General features: G+C 43.5%; 2 protein-coding genes across 2 annotated transcripts; both read left to right on the forward strand.

The window, feature by feature from the left end:
* Positions 1 to 1226: 1226 nt before the first annotated feature.
* LOC136196631 (secretory phospholipase A2 receptor-like) lies at positions 1227 to 2784 on the forward strand (the record flags this gene model as incomplete). The annotated part of the gene is made up of 5 exons (XM_065986263.1): positions 1227 to 1368; positions 1526 to 2014; positions 2061 to 2331; positions 2382 to 2509; positions 2555 to 2784. Coding segments are annotated over exons 1-5 (1260 nt in total), but the record flags the coding sequence as incomplete, so codon positions are not given.
* Positions 2785 to 4366: 1582 nt separating this feature from the next.
* Positions 4367 to 6301, forward strand: LOC136196727 (tyrosine-protein kinase receptor torso-like). The gene is made up of 8 exons (XM_065986375.1): positions 4367 to 4582; positions 4742 to 4926; positions 4984 to 5025; positions 5093 to 5353; positions 5389 to 5603; positions 5665 to 5705; positions 5757 to 5853; positions 5914 to 6301. The coding sequence occupies exons 1-8, from the start codon at positions 4426 to 4428 to the stop codon at positions 6206 to 6208; spliced, it is 1293 nt and encodes a 430-aa protein (XP_065842447.1). The 5' UTR covers positions 4367 to 4425; the 3' UTR covers positions 6209 to 6301.
* The last annotated feature ends 6824 nt before the right edge of the window (positions 6302 to 13125 follow it).

The raw sequence follows: 13125 nt of genomic DNA on the forward strand, positions 1-13125 counted from the left end.
CATTCATAACTGTTTCTGTTCTTCCTACCGAGTCTTTTTAGGATTGTGGCGTTGTTGACACGTATGCGTCGAATGCGTCTCGCACTCCCTTGAAGGTCGACAAGTTTAGTACTTCAGAGCAAGGTCTAGTTCATTTCTACATCATATATATTTTCTTCGCTGTCTGTGTTATGGATATTGAATGAATTCTTGTCCCGGCAGTTGCGGCCAGCGATTGGACATGGACTTTTTATGGCGCTTTCGTGATTTTTGTTATCTCCGTCTTCCTCGTCGTCACATGCGTCTGCCGCAAAATTCGTCGCCTTGCAGAGAGTCTTCACCGTCACTCCGCCGTCTTTTCTCCATCAAGGAGCGACACTCGACGACTCGCCGTTTCACCGACTAGCTGTTTTCGATTTCTCTTTGTCATGATCTTCGTCGTCGCCGTCATAGTACCGGAAGCAGCATCTGCCCGTGACGATTTCAGTTGTGATGGTACGATATAGGATATCGGCTCGCGATTTGAACGACTTATGTACTTGATACTCGTTATGCTTTTAGATTGTGGAGGAAATGAATGGTTTTGTTTTCCATCTTCGTGCATCTACTTTTCCACCCGTGGATTATCACAAAAATCTTTGACTTGGTACGAAGCCGACGAGTTTTGCTCTCGTAAAGGAGCGACTCTTTTGTCTTTCGACAACGAAGAAGAGGAAAATGCCTTGGCGTCGGCCGCTAATGAGTTATCAGTTTTGTTTACTAATTCCACGAATACTTCAGAGACGTTTTTCTACGATCTAACACGAACGCCTTCTGCGGCAACAGACGTTTACAGCTATGGATGGTCAAACGGTTCGCCCTTACTTTATATTCCTTTCGATTCTGCGGATGCGCTCAGAGGAGAAAATCTATGTGGGACGCTCGTGTTTAAATATTCTAATAGGTCAGCAACAATACATTTTCAAGCCGATCCCTGTTTGTCCCAACGTGCCTACTTATGCAAGAAGCCAAGAGGTATTTTAATTAAGGCGTGTTCGTTTTAGTGTTACCTAAAACTGCTTCTTCTTTAATTAATTTTTAACAGACGCTTCTCGACGCGACGGTGACGTTCGACTTGTCGGCGGCGTTTTGCCCACACGCGGACGTCTCGAGATATTTACAGCAGCTTATGGAGACGCGTCTGCATGAGTGATTACAGTGCCAGTCACACGGCAGTTGCTGCGTGTCGACAATTAGGTTACAGTGGTATGCTGGAAGTTAGCTTCCGTTTTGGAGAAGGCGACGATGCTTCTTTCGATATTGATTGTACGTCAAACGACGAGTCTCTTCGCAGTTGCGCTTTGAGCAATGCGACGTGCAATGAGCACATATTCGTTTCATGTCGGTCTGGTAGGGTCCAGCCTTTTGAATTGCGACTCGGCCGCAGCTCAGTTTTCTAGCAGAGGGATTATAGAAATTCGTTTTGGAGACGTGTGGAAACCGGTCTGCCAGTCATTTATCAACAATTATCTGTATCCTTTTTTTGAGACAACTTGTAGGCATTTAGGATACGGGGGAGTAAAAGAAAGTTCTTTTCGCAGAAGAAGATTTTCTAGTTGTTTTTCGATCAGATGCTTTAGAGATAATGATTGTTTCTCTTCTGTTCGCGAGACTAATGGTAACTTTGGTAACTTCAATTTTGCGATCACGTGCCAAGACCAAAAGTGGAACATACGATTGGTCAATAGTTTCGGTGGGACAAAGCCGGAAAGCGAAAGCAGAGTTGAAGTTTATTTTCAGAATGCGTGGAGCGTCGTATGTGACAGCGACTGGACTCTCAGCGATTCCATTGTTGTTTGTCGCGAGCTCGGATACGGGCAAGCGATCTCGAGAAAGCGACGAGTTCCGGCAGTTGCAGGCGAAAGAAAAATATTCACATATGGTAGCCGTTGCAAAGGAAACAAAACGGCGCTGAAAGATTGCAATCTGTCCTTGTCCACGATACAGCGCAATGATACGTGTCAGGAAGCCGTAGTCGTTTGCGAGGAGAGAGAAAGTACGCAAACGCAGATGTTTGAGACACTTCTATATCGTATTTTTAGATTGTCCTATCGGCTGGTTTCTCTATGCTGGCTATTGCTATACTCTGTCAAGATCTGCTCAAAACTTCGACTATACTACTTGGGAAAGGAGTGCACCTTATTGCGGTCACAGCCGCGTCAGCATTACCAGTTCTCACGAACATGCGTTTTTAATGACTCTTCTCGCCGACTTTGAGTCACGAGGCAAAGACATTGGCACTTACGTGTGGATTGGCATGGTAAAACGAGAAAGAGGTAATCAGTTCAGGTGGGCCAATGAGGACGTATTTAGGTACAATGAAACCGCATGAAGTGTATTAGCCAATATCCTTGTTCATGCAGCTACGCAATGTGGGCGAGAGGAGAACCGACGAGGTACGGCACGTGCGTTGCTATGAACTCTCGCACTGGCCACTGGAATATCGTCAGTTGCAAAAAGCGCAGGATAATGATATGCAAAGTCGCTCTTGGTAATTGGCCTTTGCCCCATAGCTTCTTTATCATTGTATTTTCAGCTGATTTTGACTACGGCGCTCGCCAAACAGACACAAAAAAAACCTCTAAGAAATCATGCCGAAAAGATGAAGAGCAGTTCAGGAAAGCCTGCTATTATGTGTCTAAGGAGGGGAAATTTGTGGCGTCGCAAGGACAAGCGCATCGGATTAATTGTCGGGATCGTGGCGCTGAACTAGCTTCATTGAGCAGCATTAGTGAACATTTCTTTATAGCAAAAGAGTCTTCGGGCCTCAAAGGGTCTACGTATTGGATTGGCTTGGTTTTCAATCGTACGTCGAGACAATTTACGTGGCTTCATGGCTTACCTGCCACTTTTACCAAATGGGCAAAATATGAGCCGGCGTACACGAATGGTGAGTGTGTTACGTTTGGATTTGACGGCCTTGACTTTGGTTGGTCTGTTGCAAATTGTTCTACGACGGCTGGATACATCTGTAAAAGTAAGCCTTAGACAATAAATAAGACACAGATCATCAGCTATTAGTATTTCAGGAGAGATAGGATACTCAGATGGAAGTGCAGAGGCTCCTCGGGAAATTCCTCGTGGTTGTGAGTGTTACGACATTTGACATATAGCGATCCGACTTATAGTGATTCTTTTAGATATTTACATGTGTCCTAGCAGTTGGACTATGCTTGAATCGCAGTCGTGCTATAGAAGAATTGTCACTTTGAAAACGTGGCATGAGTCGCTGGCCGGCTGCGAAGCGTTGAGCGGTGGAAAAGGCTCTCTTACTAGCATTCAATCAGTTCAAGAAATGATCCATCTTTCTAGTGTGCTTGGTAGGGATGAGGCATGGATTGGACTTAATGACATTGATAGTGAAGGCAAGTATAGTTGGACTGACGACTCTCCGTTCGTCTATGCCATGTGGGAACCATCAGAAAGCATAAAAAGCGAATTTGAGCGAAAGACGCAAGATTGTGTTGCAGCTACAATTAGCTCTTGGAATTCCTATAATTGTCTTGAGAAAAAGCCAAGTGTGTGTCTCATGCCAGCTATATTAGGTAAGTGATTAAAGAAAACGACACTGTACTTTCGAAAACCTTGTGAATCTTTAGATTTTGATGAATGTTACAATAACTCCAATAACTGTGACGTAAACGCGGCGTGCGCAAATACTCTGTTTTCTTACTCGTGTACTTGCAATCCCGGATTTATAGGAAACGGAACTATGTGCGAAGGTGCATTATTCTCTCCTTGATTCTTGCCATTATACATTCTCTCTTACTTAATTGCTTCTAGATTATAGAGAGTGTTTGACTTGTGACAAGAACTACCAAGAGTGCATTAAAACAGATGGCTCCTACAAGTGCTTTTGTAAGAGTGGCTGGGAAGGCAACGGCAGTTACTGCACTGATATTAACGAGTGCAATTTGTGTAACAATTACGTATGCCATTCGCAAGCAAAGTGCACGAATTTGGCTGGTTCATTTCGCTGTACGTGTCTATCAGGCTGGAGTGGAAACGGAAGAATTTGCGAGGATATTAATGAATGTGACATTGAAGGAACGTGTCACCAATTCGCAAACTGTACAAATACGAACGGATCGCATATATGCACATGTGCAATTGGTTTCACGGGCAATGGTACCAACTGTACACAACTTGAAGAAGTTCCTAGTGAGTCTCCTTCGGAAAAATACTTAATCAACTCAAACATCAGTATGGTATTGCGGTAATCCTAACACATAATTAGTGATTTTTTATATAGATTCGCAATCGGCGATCATCGCATTATCCGTCACTTTCTCATTTTTTGTCTTTATTATTCTTGTCATAGTCCTTGTCGCTGTCTATGTTCGTCGCAAAAAACATCGCTCTTTGGTGACAGTCGTGGACGAATGGGAAATCAATCCCGGCAACGTCATGCTGCTTGAAAAGATTGGGGAAGGTTTTTTCGGGATCGTGCGCAAAGCATATCTTTATCGCACTGTAGCAAAGCCGCAGACGGTTCAAAGCGAAGTGGGGTGCGATTCCAGCAGTGATGAAAATAAAACAGTCGTTGCCTGTAAAATGCTAAAAGGTATCTTTCTTGCAATAGCGGCTACACGCGTACAGCGTGTTTTTAGGTAGATACAGTAATCCTTATATGTAGTCTGCATAAGCATTTCATTATATGAAACTGCTTTGGCTTAATTAGTTAACAATTGTAATGCATAGTTCTTACTCTGAAATTTTATAGATAGGTTTCTGCATCACGATGAGATAGACTTCTTGGAGGAAATCAAGCTCATGAAAAGAATCGGACGTCATCCACACATTGTTAGCCTGATGGCATGCGTAACGGCATCTCAGCCGCTTTGTCTGATTGTCGAATACTGCTGCCACGGTGATTTGCTTGGTTTTCTTCAAAAGAGAAGGCTCGACGTATGCTAAAATATTTAGAAATAAGAACCTTGATTTTACGTTACCTTTGTTTTTTAGGCGACGACTAAAGACGACTTGAAACTGCAGAGACTCAAAAAGGCACGTAATCTGCCTGTTTATGATGAGCCATGCAGATCTTATTTCTATATATCGGCCGTTCGTATAGGGTGCTATGCCCGCACTGTCGCACAACAGTCTTAGCGAAATCGAACAAGACGAGAATGAAGAGCAGAAAAAGAATGTAGATGGCGATGACGATGAGCGTCAAACCAAGGATACGCATGAGAGCGAGAACGATTATGATACAGTCGCCGAGGACATTGAGGAAGAGGGTGAGGAAGAGGTCTTATTGGAATTGATGGCTACAGATCTTTTGTCTTTCGCTTGGCAAATTGCATCGGGAATGGTACGAATGCTAATCTCGCGATTTTCACGGCTTTCTTGCGGAATTGCAACTTGTAGGAATACCTTGCCGGGAAAAATCTCGTTCATCGCGATTTGGCTTGTCGCAACGTGCTTGTCAGCGAAAACAACCTTCTCAAAGTTTCCGACTTTGGACTAACAAAAGCCGTCTACGAGGACGGAGCATACAATCAAAAGACAGCGAGGCGGCTTCCGTTCCGTTGGATGTCCATTGAAGCCATTATACACCGTCTCTTCAGCGAGAAAAGCGACGTGTAAGTTTTGTAAAATTCAAATACTTGAAAGTGAATTTTTAGATATGCGTTGTATTTTTAGATGGTCGTTTGGAGTTGTCTTGTGGGAAATAGTCACTTTAGGTATTTGTTTTGTTTATTATATTCTATATCTTAAAGCCAATTTCTTTACAGGCTGTTTTCCCTATCCGTGCATGGCAAGTAAGGATCTTCTGTTGCATTTGCGTAGTGGAAACCGCCTAGAATGTCCAGAAAACTGCTCCAAAGAACTGTGGGTCCAAAGTGGAGACCTGACAATGTCACGTGGTATTGCAAACGGCTCTTTTCTCAGGTACGAGCTGATGTCTGAGTGTTGGCGCAGTGAACCTGAAATGCGCCCGTCGTTTGAAAAGCTCTCCAAGCAGTTGGGCAAAATGCTGGAGGAAGAGGCACCTACTAAATACCTTAACCTTGATGTTATTTATATGTCTTCTTACGGCCACCTGAAGTTAACAAAGGGTAGAGGACAGTCAGGATCGGCGTCCTCAGAAAAAACTGACGACGTTTTGGCTGCGCTAGATAACACGCCTGGGGACGGGGCTGACGTCAGGCAGAGGCACGTTATGTGGAAAGAATGTTCCCCCTAGAAGTGCTTGCATGAATTTTTCCCAAGCTGCCAAATGGAAATGGAAATTGATGCAATTGTGTTATTATGTCCTGTTGTAGAATCTATAATTGAAAATCGCTGTGTTGTTGCTGCTGCTTTTGTTGTTGTTGTTGTTGTTGTTGTTGTTGTTGTTGTTGTTGTTGTTGTTGTTGTTGTTGTTGTTGTTGTTGTTGTAGCTGCTTTTGTTCTTCTCATTCAAAAAGTCAGTGTGTTGGTGTGTGTGCATGATTGTACAGAGTCAATTCGTTTGCTATTTATATGTATGCATTCCTTTTCAAATTTATAATTAATTCTGATAATTGTCGCTCTGCACTTCGACCACGGATTGTAGAGTCTGTACTCTACACAGTTCGTGATTCGACGAATTCACGCCTTTCTACGGCCTTTCAGTGCAATGATTGGAACGACATGAAAACTACTGAGTGTTATCTAATACATCTCTAGGGCCGTACAGACGAAAAAGAGCTCCAAAGGCGGTCATTGAATGTTGGACACGGGCTACGTTGACGATAAATACGGGTAACAGACTGAGGCCCCTTTCAAGAGAGAGAAGTGTCTCTCTAAAATTTAGTGACTTTAATGTGCCAGCGCGATCGTCGCTTGCTCTGTAGAAGCTCGAGCGAAGAATCGATCAAATCCAGCGAGATTGCCGTATGTCATCCCAGTGGCGTCCGATGATCGATCAGCACAGTCCTACAACAAATACTGTTTTTTACTGTTTTTTTCTGCGCTGAGGAACACGTCTAAAGTGCCATACAGCGCTATAGGCGTCGTCGACAAGGGGCCTGCTTGGCCAACCCTCTGAATAGATTATTTTGAATTTGAGCGCTATCCTGTCAGCGCAAGCCAAAAAGGCGTTTGATCTGTACAAAAGACCGTTGTAGATTAGCGCAACGATCTGGAAGAGGAGAATTCGATAAGCTGGCGAGCGGTGAATCAGAGAACGGCTTATGTCGGAGCTAATTGAGCTTCTTCTACATTCTGACAGCCTTTGCGTCTTCGGTAGCATTACTTTCCGAAGGCAGCGTTCTGATCTCATCTTTCGATTTGCGTAGAATTGCGATTTCCCTGAAAGGGGTCCCGATCCTCACTTAACCTTATCAGTTCGGACCAGCCCAGATTGTGAATCCGTCGTAAAGGAGCTCTCGGCTATTTGCGCTTGTCTCCAGACGCAAATCCTGCCCGAATAATATCACGTGATCGAGGCCCCGTACAAGGACTTCATTGCTTTAGTAATTTTACTAATTTCTACGTCTGTCATGTCTGAGAGTACTCTGTCTTTGTAGAGCAAGCTATTTAAGTTCAGAACAACAATTAAGAGCTGATTTAGTGGTTGAGTAAACTTATCCTTCTTATTTTGCAGGAAGTAGACTAGCTACTGTACATGTTAGGAATTGAGATCGTTTCGATAGTCAGAGCGTGTTTTGACATTATTTTTAGTATGTACTGATAACGCGACTCGTTGCTCTTGTGCGTAATCGAAATGGCAATCCTCTTTTTAAAGTTCCCGCGATATAATTCGTTTGTGCGCACGCGCGTGCCCTTGACTAGTCGACCAAAAAATCGCCTCACTAACGAGAAGACGCCTCCAATAGCGAATTTCAGGTAAGAAGTGTTATTCTAGACTGTGTTTTTAAGTTCTCGTTTCGGTATCTTCGGTAGGCTCACTCACATAGGGAAATACATATCATCGACTTGTTTTGACCGACGTTTTGCTTTAACGTCGAGTCGAACGACAGCTATTTGAGTTTTGTATTCCTGTTCATATAGAGGAAACGAGGTGCAACGTTCTCAACGCATTATAACGTCATGAGTGCCAATTTTATGCGTGCAGTCTTGTCAAAAGTGATTTGGCATCATAGCTATGGATTTTCCTGGTGGATATGACGTTGAGTTTGATCCGCCTCTTGAGCGAAAACACGCATGTATGTTCTGTAAGTTGGCTCTAAGAGATCCTTATCAAACACTGTGTGGCCATCGTTGTTGTGCTTCTTGCATCAAACACCATTTAGAAAAGTAAGCAACTGGGAGCTTAATCATGCTAAACCTTGCAGCGCTTTCAGAAATCGAAGAATAACGTGCCCTTTTGACTCTGAAATGATGACGGCTGATGAGGTGGCCAACGCAAGTTATTAACTGTCAGACTGTAAAATTTCAGGACTATAGATTTTTCCTGATAACTTTTGTCGACGACAAATTCTGTCTTTACGCGTTAAATGCAGAAGCAGCTCATCAGAAGGAGAAGACGGCTGTCCGTGGAAAGGGCGCTTGAATCAACTCGCAGTTAGAAAATACAAGCTAAATATTTTTCTTCTTAAGTCCTCTTTGACCTTTTTATTTATTTGGCAGGATCATCTTGAACTCTGCGTTTTTCAAAAGAAGTCTTGTCCAAATGAAGGCTGCGGCCTCGTTTTCAATCAAACCGACTTACTTAATCACGTCGGGAGCGAATGCAATTTCAGACTAGAATCCTGTGATTCGTGTGGGAAAAAGATTATTTTTAAAGCGCTAGCGGTATGGACTTCTTCTTGCCCACTATCCGTCCTAAAGTTTCTTTCAGAATCATAAAGATAATGAATGCTTGGAAACGATGATATCGTGTCCCAATGTATGCGGTGAGATGATAAAGAGAAAAGATGTAGGAATATATGATAAAACGCACTCTTCACGTATATCTTAATTCTGCTTTTAGTTAATTTTACATCAGAGAGAAGAATGCTCGAGATCTCATCTGCAACGCGCAAACGTCGACTTTCAAAATGAAATGAATTTAGCAGGGGAGGAACAGAGCGTCGAGAAAAGTCGTGATAAAATACGCGAAGGCAGCGATGACCGTTCTCAAAAAATTTATGACGAAGCTCTAAAACGCGGGTCTGTAACAGTTAATCGATCTCGTGTTATTGTTTCGGGTCAAGACGGGGCTGGCAAGTCGTGTCTTATAGATTCTCTTTTGAACAGATCCTTTGAGAAGAATAAACCAAGCACAGAAGGAGCGGCCGTGGCAATGACCCACACAACAGCTAGCGGCTGGGAAGTCACTAAAAGCAAGGACCACTTAGATCCGCTTATTGCAGAGGGTGTCTATCGCATGAATCAACAGCAGTCGTCGTTGGCGAGCTGGCAAGAAGGCTCTTCTGAATCATCTCATTTTGCCGCGGAACTGAACTTCATCAACTCCAATTCAGCAGTGGAGATTGTAGAACCGGCACACCCTGTGGAAACACTGGCAGAAGATTTGAGAGCGGTCGGCATGGAAGCGAAAACGCTCTCGGCTAGCCAGCAACAATTAGTCAGTACTTTTCTCACAAATAGACCGAGTGAAGAAGATCTTCGTAAGCAAATCCTGGGCGTTCGCGATATCTGGGATTTAGGGGGACAAGAAGTTTATCTTGCCACTCATTCGGCTCTAATGCCGGAGAGCGAAGAGTTTGGGTTGTCCATGTACATGGTTGTATTGGACATCTCAAAGTCGCTGTCCGATAAGGCAAAGTCATTTTATCGTTTATCTGATGGCCAAGTAATAGACCAGACAAACGAATTGGGTTGGATTCGCAAAAACGGAGACTTTCCTCTTTACTGGTTTGGCTCAATTACCGCAGCTCACCAAGAGACGCCTCTAGGCGACCATTGGCTGGGCGAAGACGAAGAGGTAGCTCCTCCTCCTGTCTTCGCAATTGGTTCACACAGAGACGTCTTGGAAAGCGACAAGAATAGGTTTCCGGACTCAGCGTCCGTAGAAAAGTGGCTGAGGAATCAAGGAAAACTGTTTGAGCAACTTCTTAGCGACAGCGACTTCGTGAAGCACATCGTCGTACCAAAGAAGCACGGCGTCAGAGAACACAATGAAGACTTTCGCGAGATGGCTCATTTCTTCAAGAGACTATTTTTAATAGACAATACCGTCTCTGGTTCAGGGTCTCCTTGTAAAGGCGTTAAGGAAATTCGAGAACGAGTCGATCGCATGACTTCGACGTATTGGCAGGGAATGAAGAAACAGCCTCTCTTCTGGGTTTACCTTGAAATTCTTCTGTTTTGTTGGTGCAAAATTATGAGAACGGTCGTAGCTAAAGTTGAGGAAGTAGCAAAGCTCGCTCAGCATCCGACAATATGCAACATTTCTAGTCGCGACGAGGTTATTGTAGCGCTGAAATATCTTGCGAACGTCGGAGCTATTCTCTATTACCCGGAAGTAGACGGTTTGAAAGACTTTGTTTTCACGAGACCTATGTGGGTAATCAATGCTCTGTCTGCATTTGTGACAGCTGCAGAGCCGGGCCCATACATGATGCCCAAGTGGAACCTTTTGAAAGAAAAGGGGTTAATGTCGCATGACTTGATGAACTATCGTTTAAAGCAAATGCGCGACGCTGATTCTAGCGATTTGGCAACTGCCTTGAAGGACGCCAGTCCGGAGCAAATTGAAGACGAAAATAGGCTAATTGTACGACTTTTACAGCGACTTGACGTCATCGCTCCGGCGAAGGGATCGACTTCAAGTGAAATTGAATTTTATGTTCCTTCAATGCTCCGGTCTTCTTTTCTGTGTTATCCTACGCATTTGGAGAATCAAGCTCACTCAAATCGCCTTCCCGCTTCTCTCATCATCATTCCGATAAAGCTCAAGTTTGTTCCGGAATGTCTCTACTTCCGGCTCTTAACTCGCTTTCTAAATTTGTACCCGAAAGATCCTCAACTCTCTCGTCATCAGTGTATTTTGCTAGTGCAAGATGAAAAGTCTCATGCGGTAGAAGGTATGAAGCTAGATTGTTTAATCGATCGATAGCACATTGCATGTGTCATGTTTTAGTTGAAGTTGAACTGCTTTACCACAGCCGAGGTAAGTGGATTGCTCTAACGATTAGTTACATCAATGAAGAAGACGTAGCAAGAGCCAGTCCTTCTTTCTTGCACTCCATCAGAGAGGAACTGTTTAAGCAAATGACCAGTATTTGCCAACAGGGAATGAGAGGATTCAAATACGTCATATGCTGTCAAATACGAGAAGCCGTAGGCGCTGACGGACAACTGGATATTGATGACAGAAGCCTTCCTGTGCTCCTGAAAGAGAAGTACAAATATTCGCCTAGAGAAGCAAAATTGTACAACAAATTTGGGAAACGTTTGCGAGTGAAATCAGAAGATTTTCTTAGAATTAACTGTTGGTTCAGTCGTTATCCTTACTATGCTGTACCACCAGAAACTCAAGGTATGGCAGCAGAAGTGCGTTCGTTTTGATCTCAGCCTTTTTTTTGCAGACGCACTTCCAATGGCCATCAGCAGGTCCCTTATTCGCACTGTTGCAGCTTTGGTAGAAGTAAAGTGGCAAAGATTCGCTGTTTGTTTGGAAAGAAAAGCCGGTGCTATACTGCAGTGCAAGGAAAAGTCTGATGATAATCTCGTTCGGGCCATGATAATCATAGAGGATTGGATAGCAGAATGCGGTCAAAAGGCAACGACAAAGGCTCTTGTTCAAGCTTGTGAAGATTGCGGCATTAACAGAGATATTATTGAAGCTACTTATAAAAATAACTCAAAGTCGTAAAAATGTGCTCTGTACCTTGTTTGTAGATGTATGCTTTCATTATATTACGTCATTATTTTTTGTATTGTAATGGACTCTCAATATAGGAATCTACCACAATCCTGCCATGTTGCAGGTTTTGCGGCGTTCAGTAAAAAAGACAAGTACACTATAGTTGCAAGGATTCATATCAAGTAACTACGTAGCAGTTTCTATCAGAGTCCTGAAAACTGAAGCAATGAATGCGCTTGTGCTGAAATACGTATCGACCATATAGCGCTGTTACTGCTACTGCTCCGTTGGCCGCGAAAGACTTTTGAACACTGGCCGCGGCGTGGCGGGAGGCCGCCGTCAGGCGCGATATATAAATTATGTATTGATGACTCGCTAGGTGCCTGTTTGTAGAAAAAAATTTCATACATATACCTATGAAAGTCACGTGACGTATGGTGGCAACTATATTTCAAAACGAAGCTAAAAAAAAGCAATGTACGTAACATTTATTTGATCCGAGAAGCTCTATGATTTGGTAGCAAATTAGGATGCTAATGTATTGTTTTGTGTTTGACGTATAATCGGTCACATGGTCGCTTTTATACGGGAGTTGCTCTACTTCTCTGTCGATCGCTTCAACGTTTTTTGGACGCGAAACTCCGCATTCGAGGCGCCAGATCTCCTTAGAAGAAGCGTCGCGGACGTCCTTTCGAGCTCTCTCCATCTCTTCATCGCTCTCTAGCTCTCTCGTGCGGATATATCGTGTTGAGGGAACGAGCGGATGTCATTTTAGAAAAAGCGATAGCGAGCTCCGGTTGAGGTCGATGCGCTTCAGAAATGAAGAGCGTTTGCATTTCAATTTTTTTCGATTTACATTTTTTGAAGTCAAAGCATCAATATTTCCTTCTGGAACGCGAATTTGTTCTCTGCTATTGCAACGAGCCGACCGACGTCGTCGAACTATTTCGTGGCATGCGAAAATATTAATAATTACGTGGGCGTGGCTGTGAATGCGTAGGAGAGCATCTCGACGACTCTATTTCCCATATGGAGAGAGGTAAAATTATAAACCATTTTTTGCTTTTATCGATTGGAGTATTTTAGGAGCAGATGGCTATTAACGATTTTTATTTATATTTATAATGATATAGGCCTTCCTCTCTCCCTAGCTCTCTCTACGATGGGCTTGTGTCGCATCCAACGTGGGCTCCTTTGAGTGTATAAACGCGCACTGGTAGAATCCCCAAAGAGCGTTCAAACCTCAAAAAACTCTAATTATTCCTTCGTCGAATTCGGACGTCAGGTTATGAACTTTCTTCAGTACATTCCATCTCAATTCTCAATTTGTCGTCCTCGTGCGGCTTGTAATAGTGCTTGTATTC

This window comes from Oscarella lobularis, chromosome 1 (assembly GCF_947507565.1).
Source record: "Oscarella lobularis chromosome 1, ooOscLobu1.1, whole genome shotgun sequence".
Lineage (NCBI taxonomy): Eukaryota > Metazoa > Porifera > Homoscleromorpha > Homosclerophorida > Oscarellidae > Oscarella > Oscarella lobularis.

Coding starts and splice junctions, on each gene's coding strand:
- LOC136196727 (XM_065986375.1), top strand. CDS start 4,426: ATGCTGCTTGAAAAGATTGGGGAAGGTTTTTTCGGGATCGTGCGCAAA. Junction 5,354..5,388: donor TACGAATGCTAATCTCGCGA/TTTTCACGGCTT, acceptor TGCAACTTGTAG/GAATACCTTGCCGGGAAAAA. Junction 5,706..5,756: donor GTGGGAAATAGTCACTTTAG/GTATTTGTTTTG, acceptor ATTTCTTTACAG/GCTGTTTTCCCTATCCGTGC.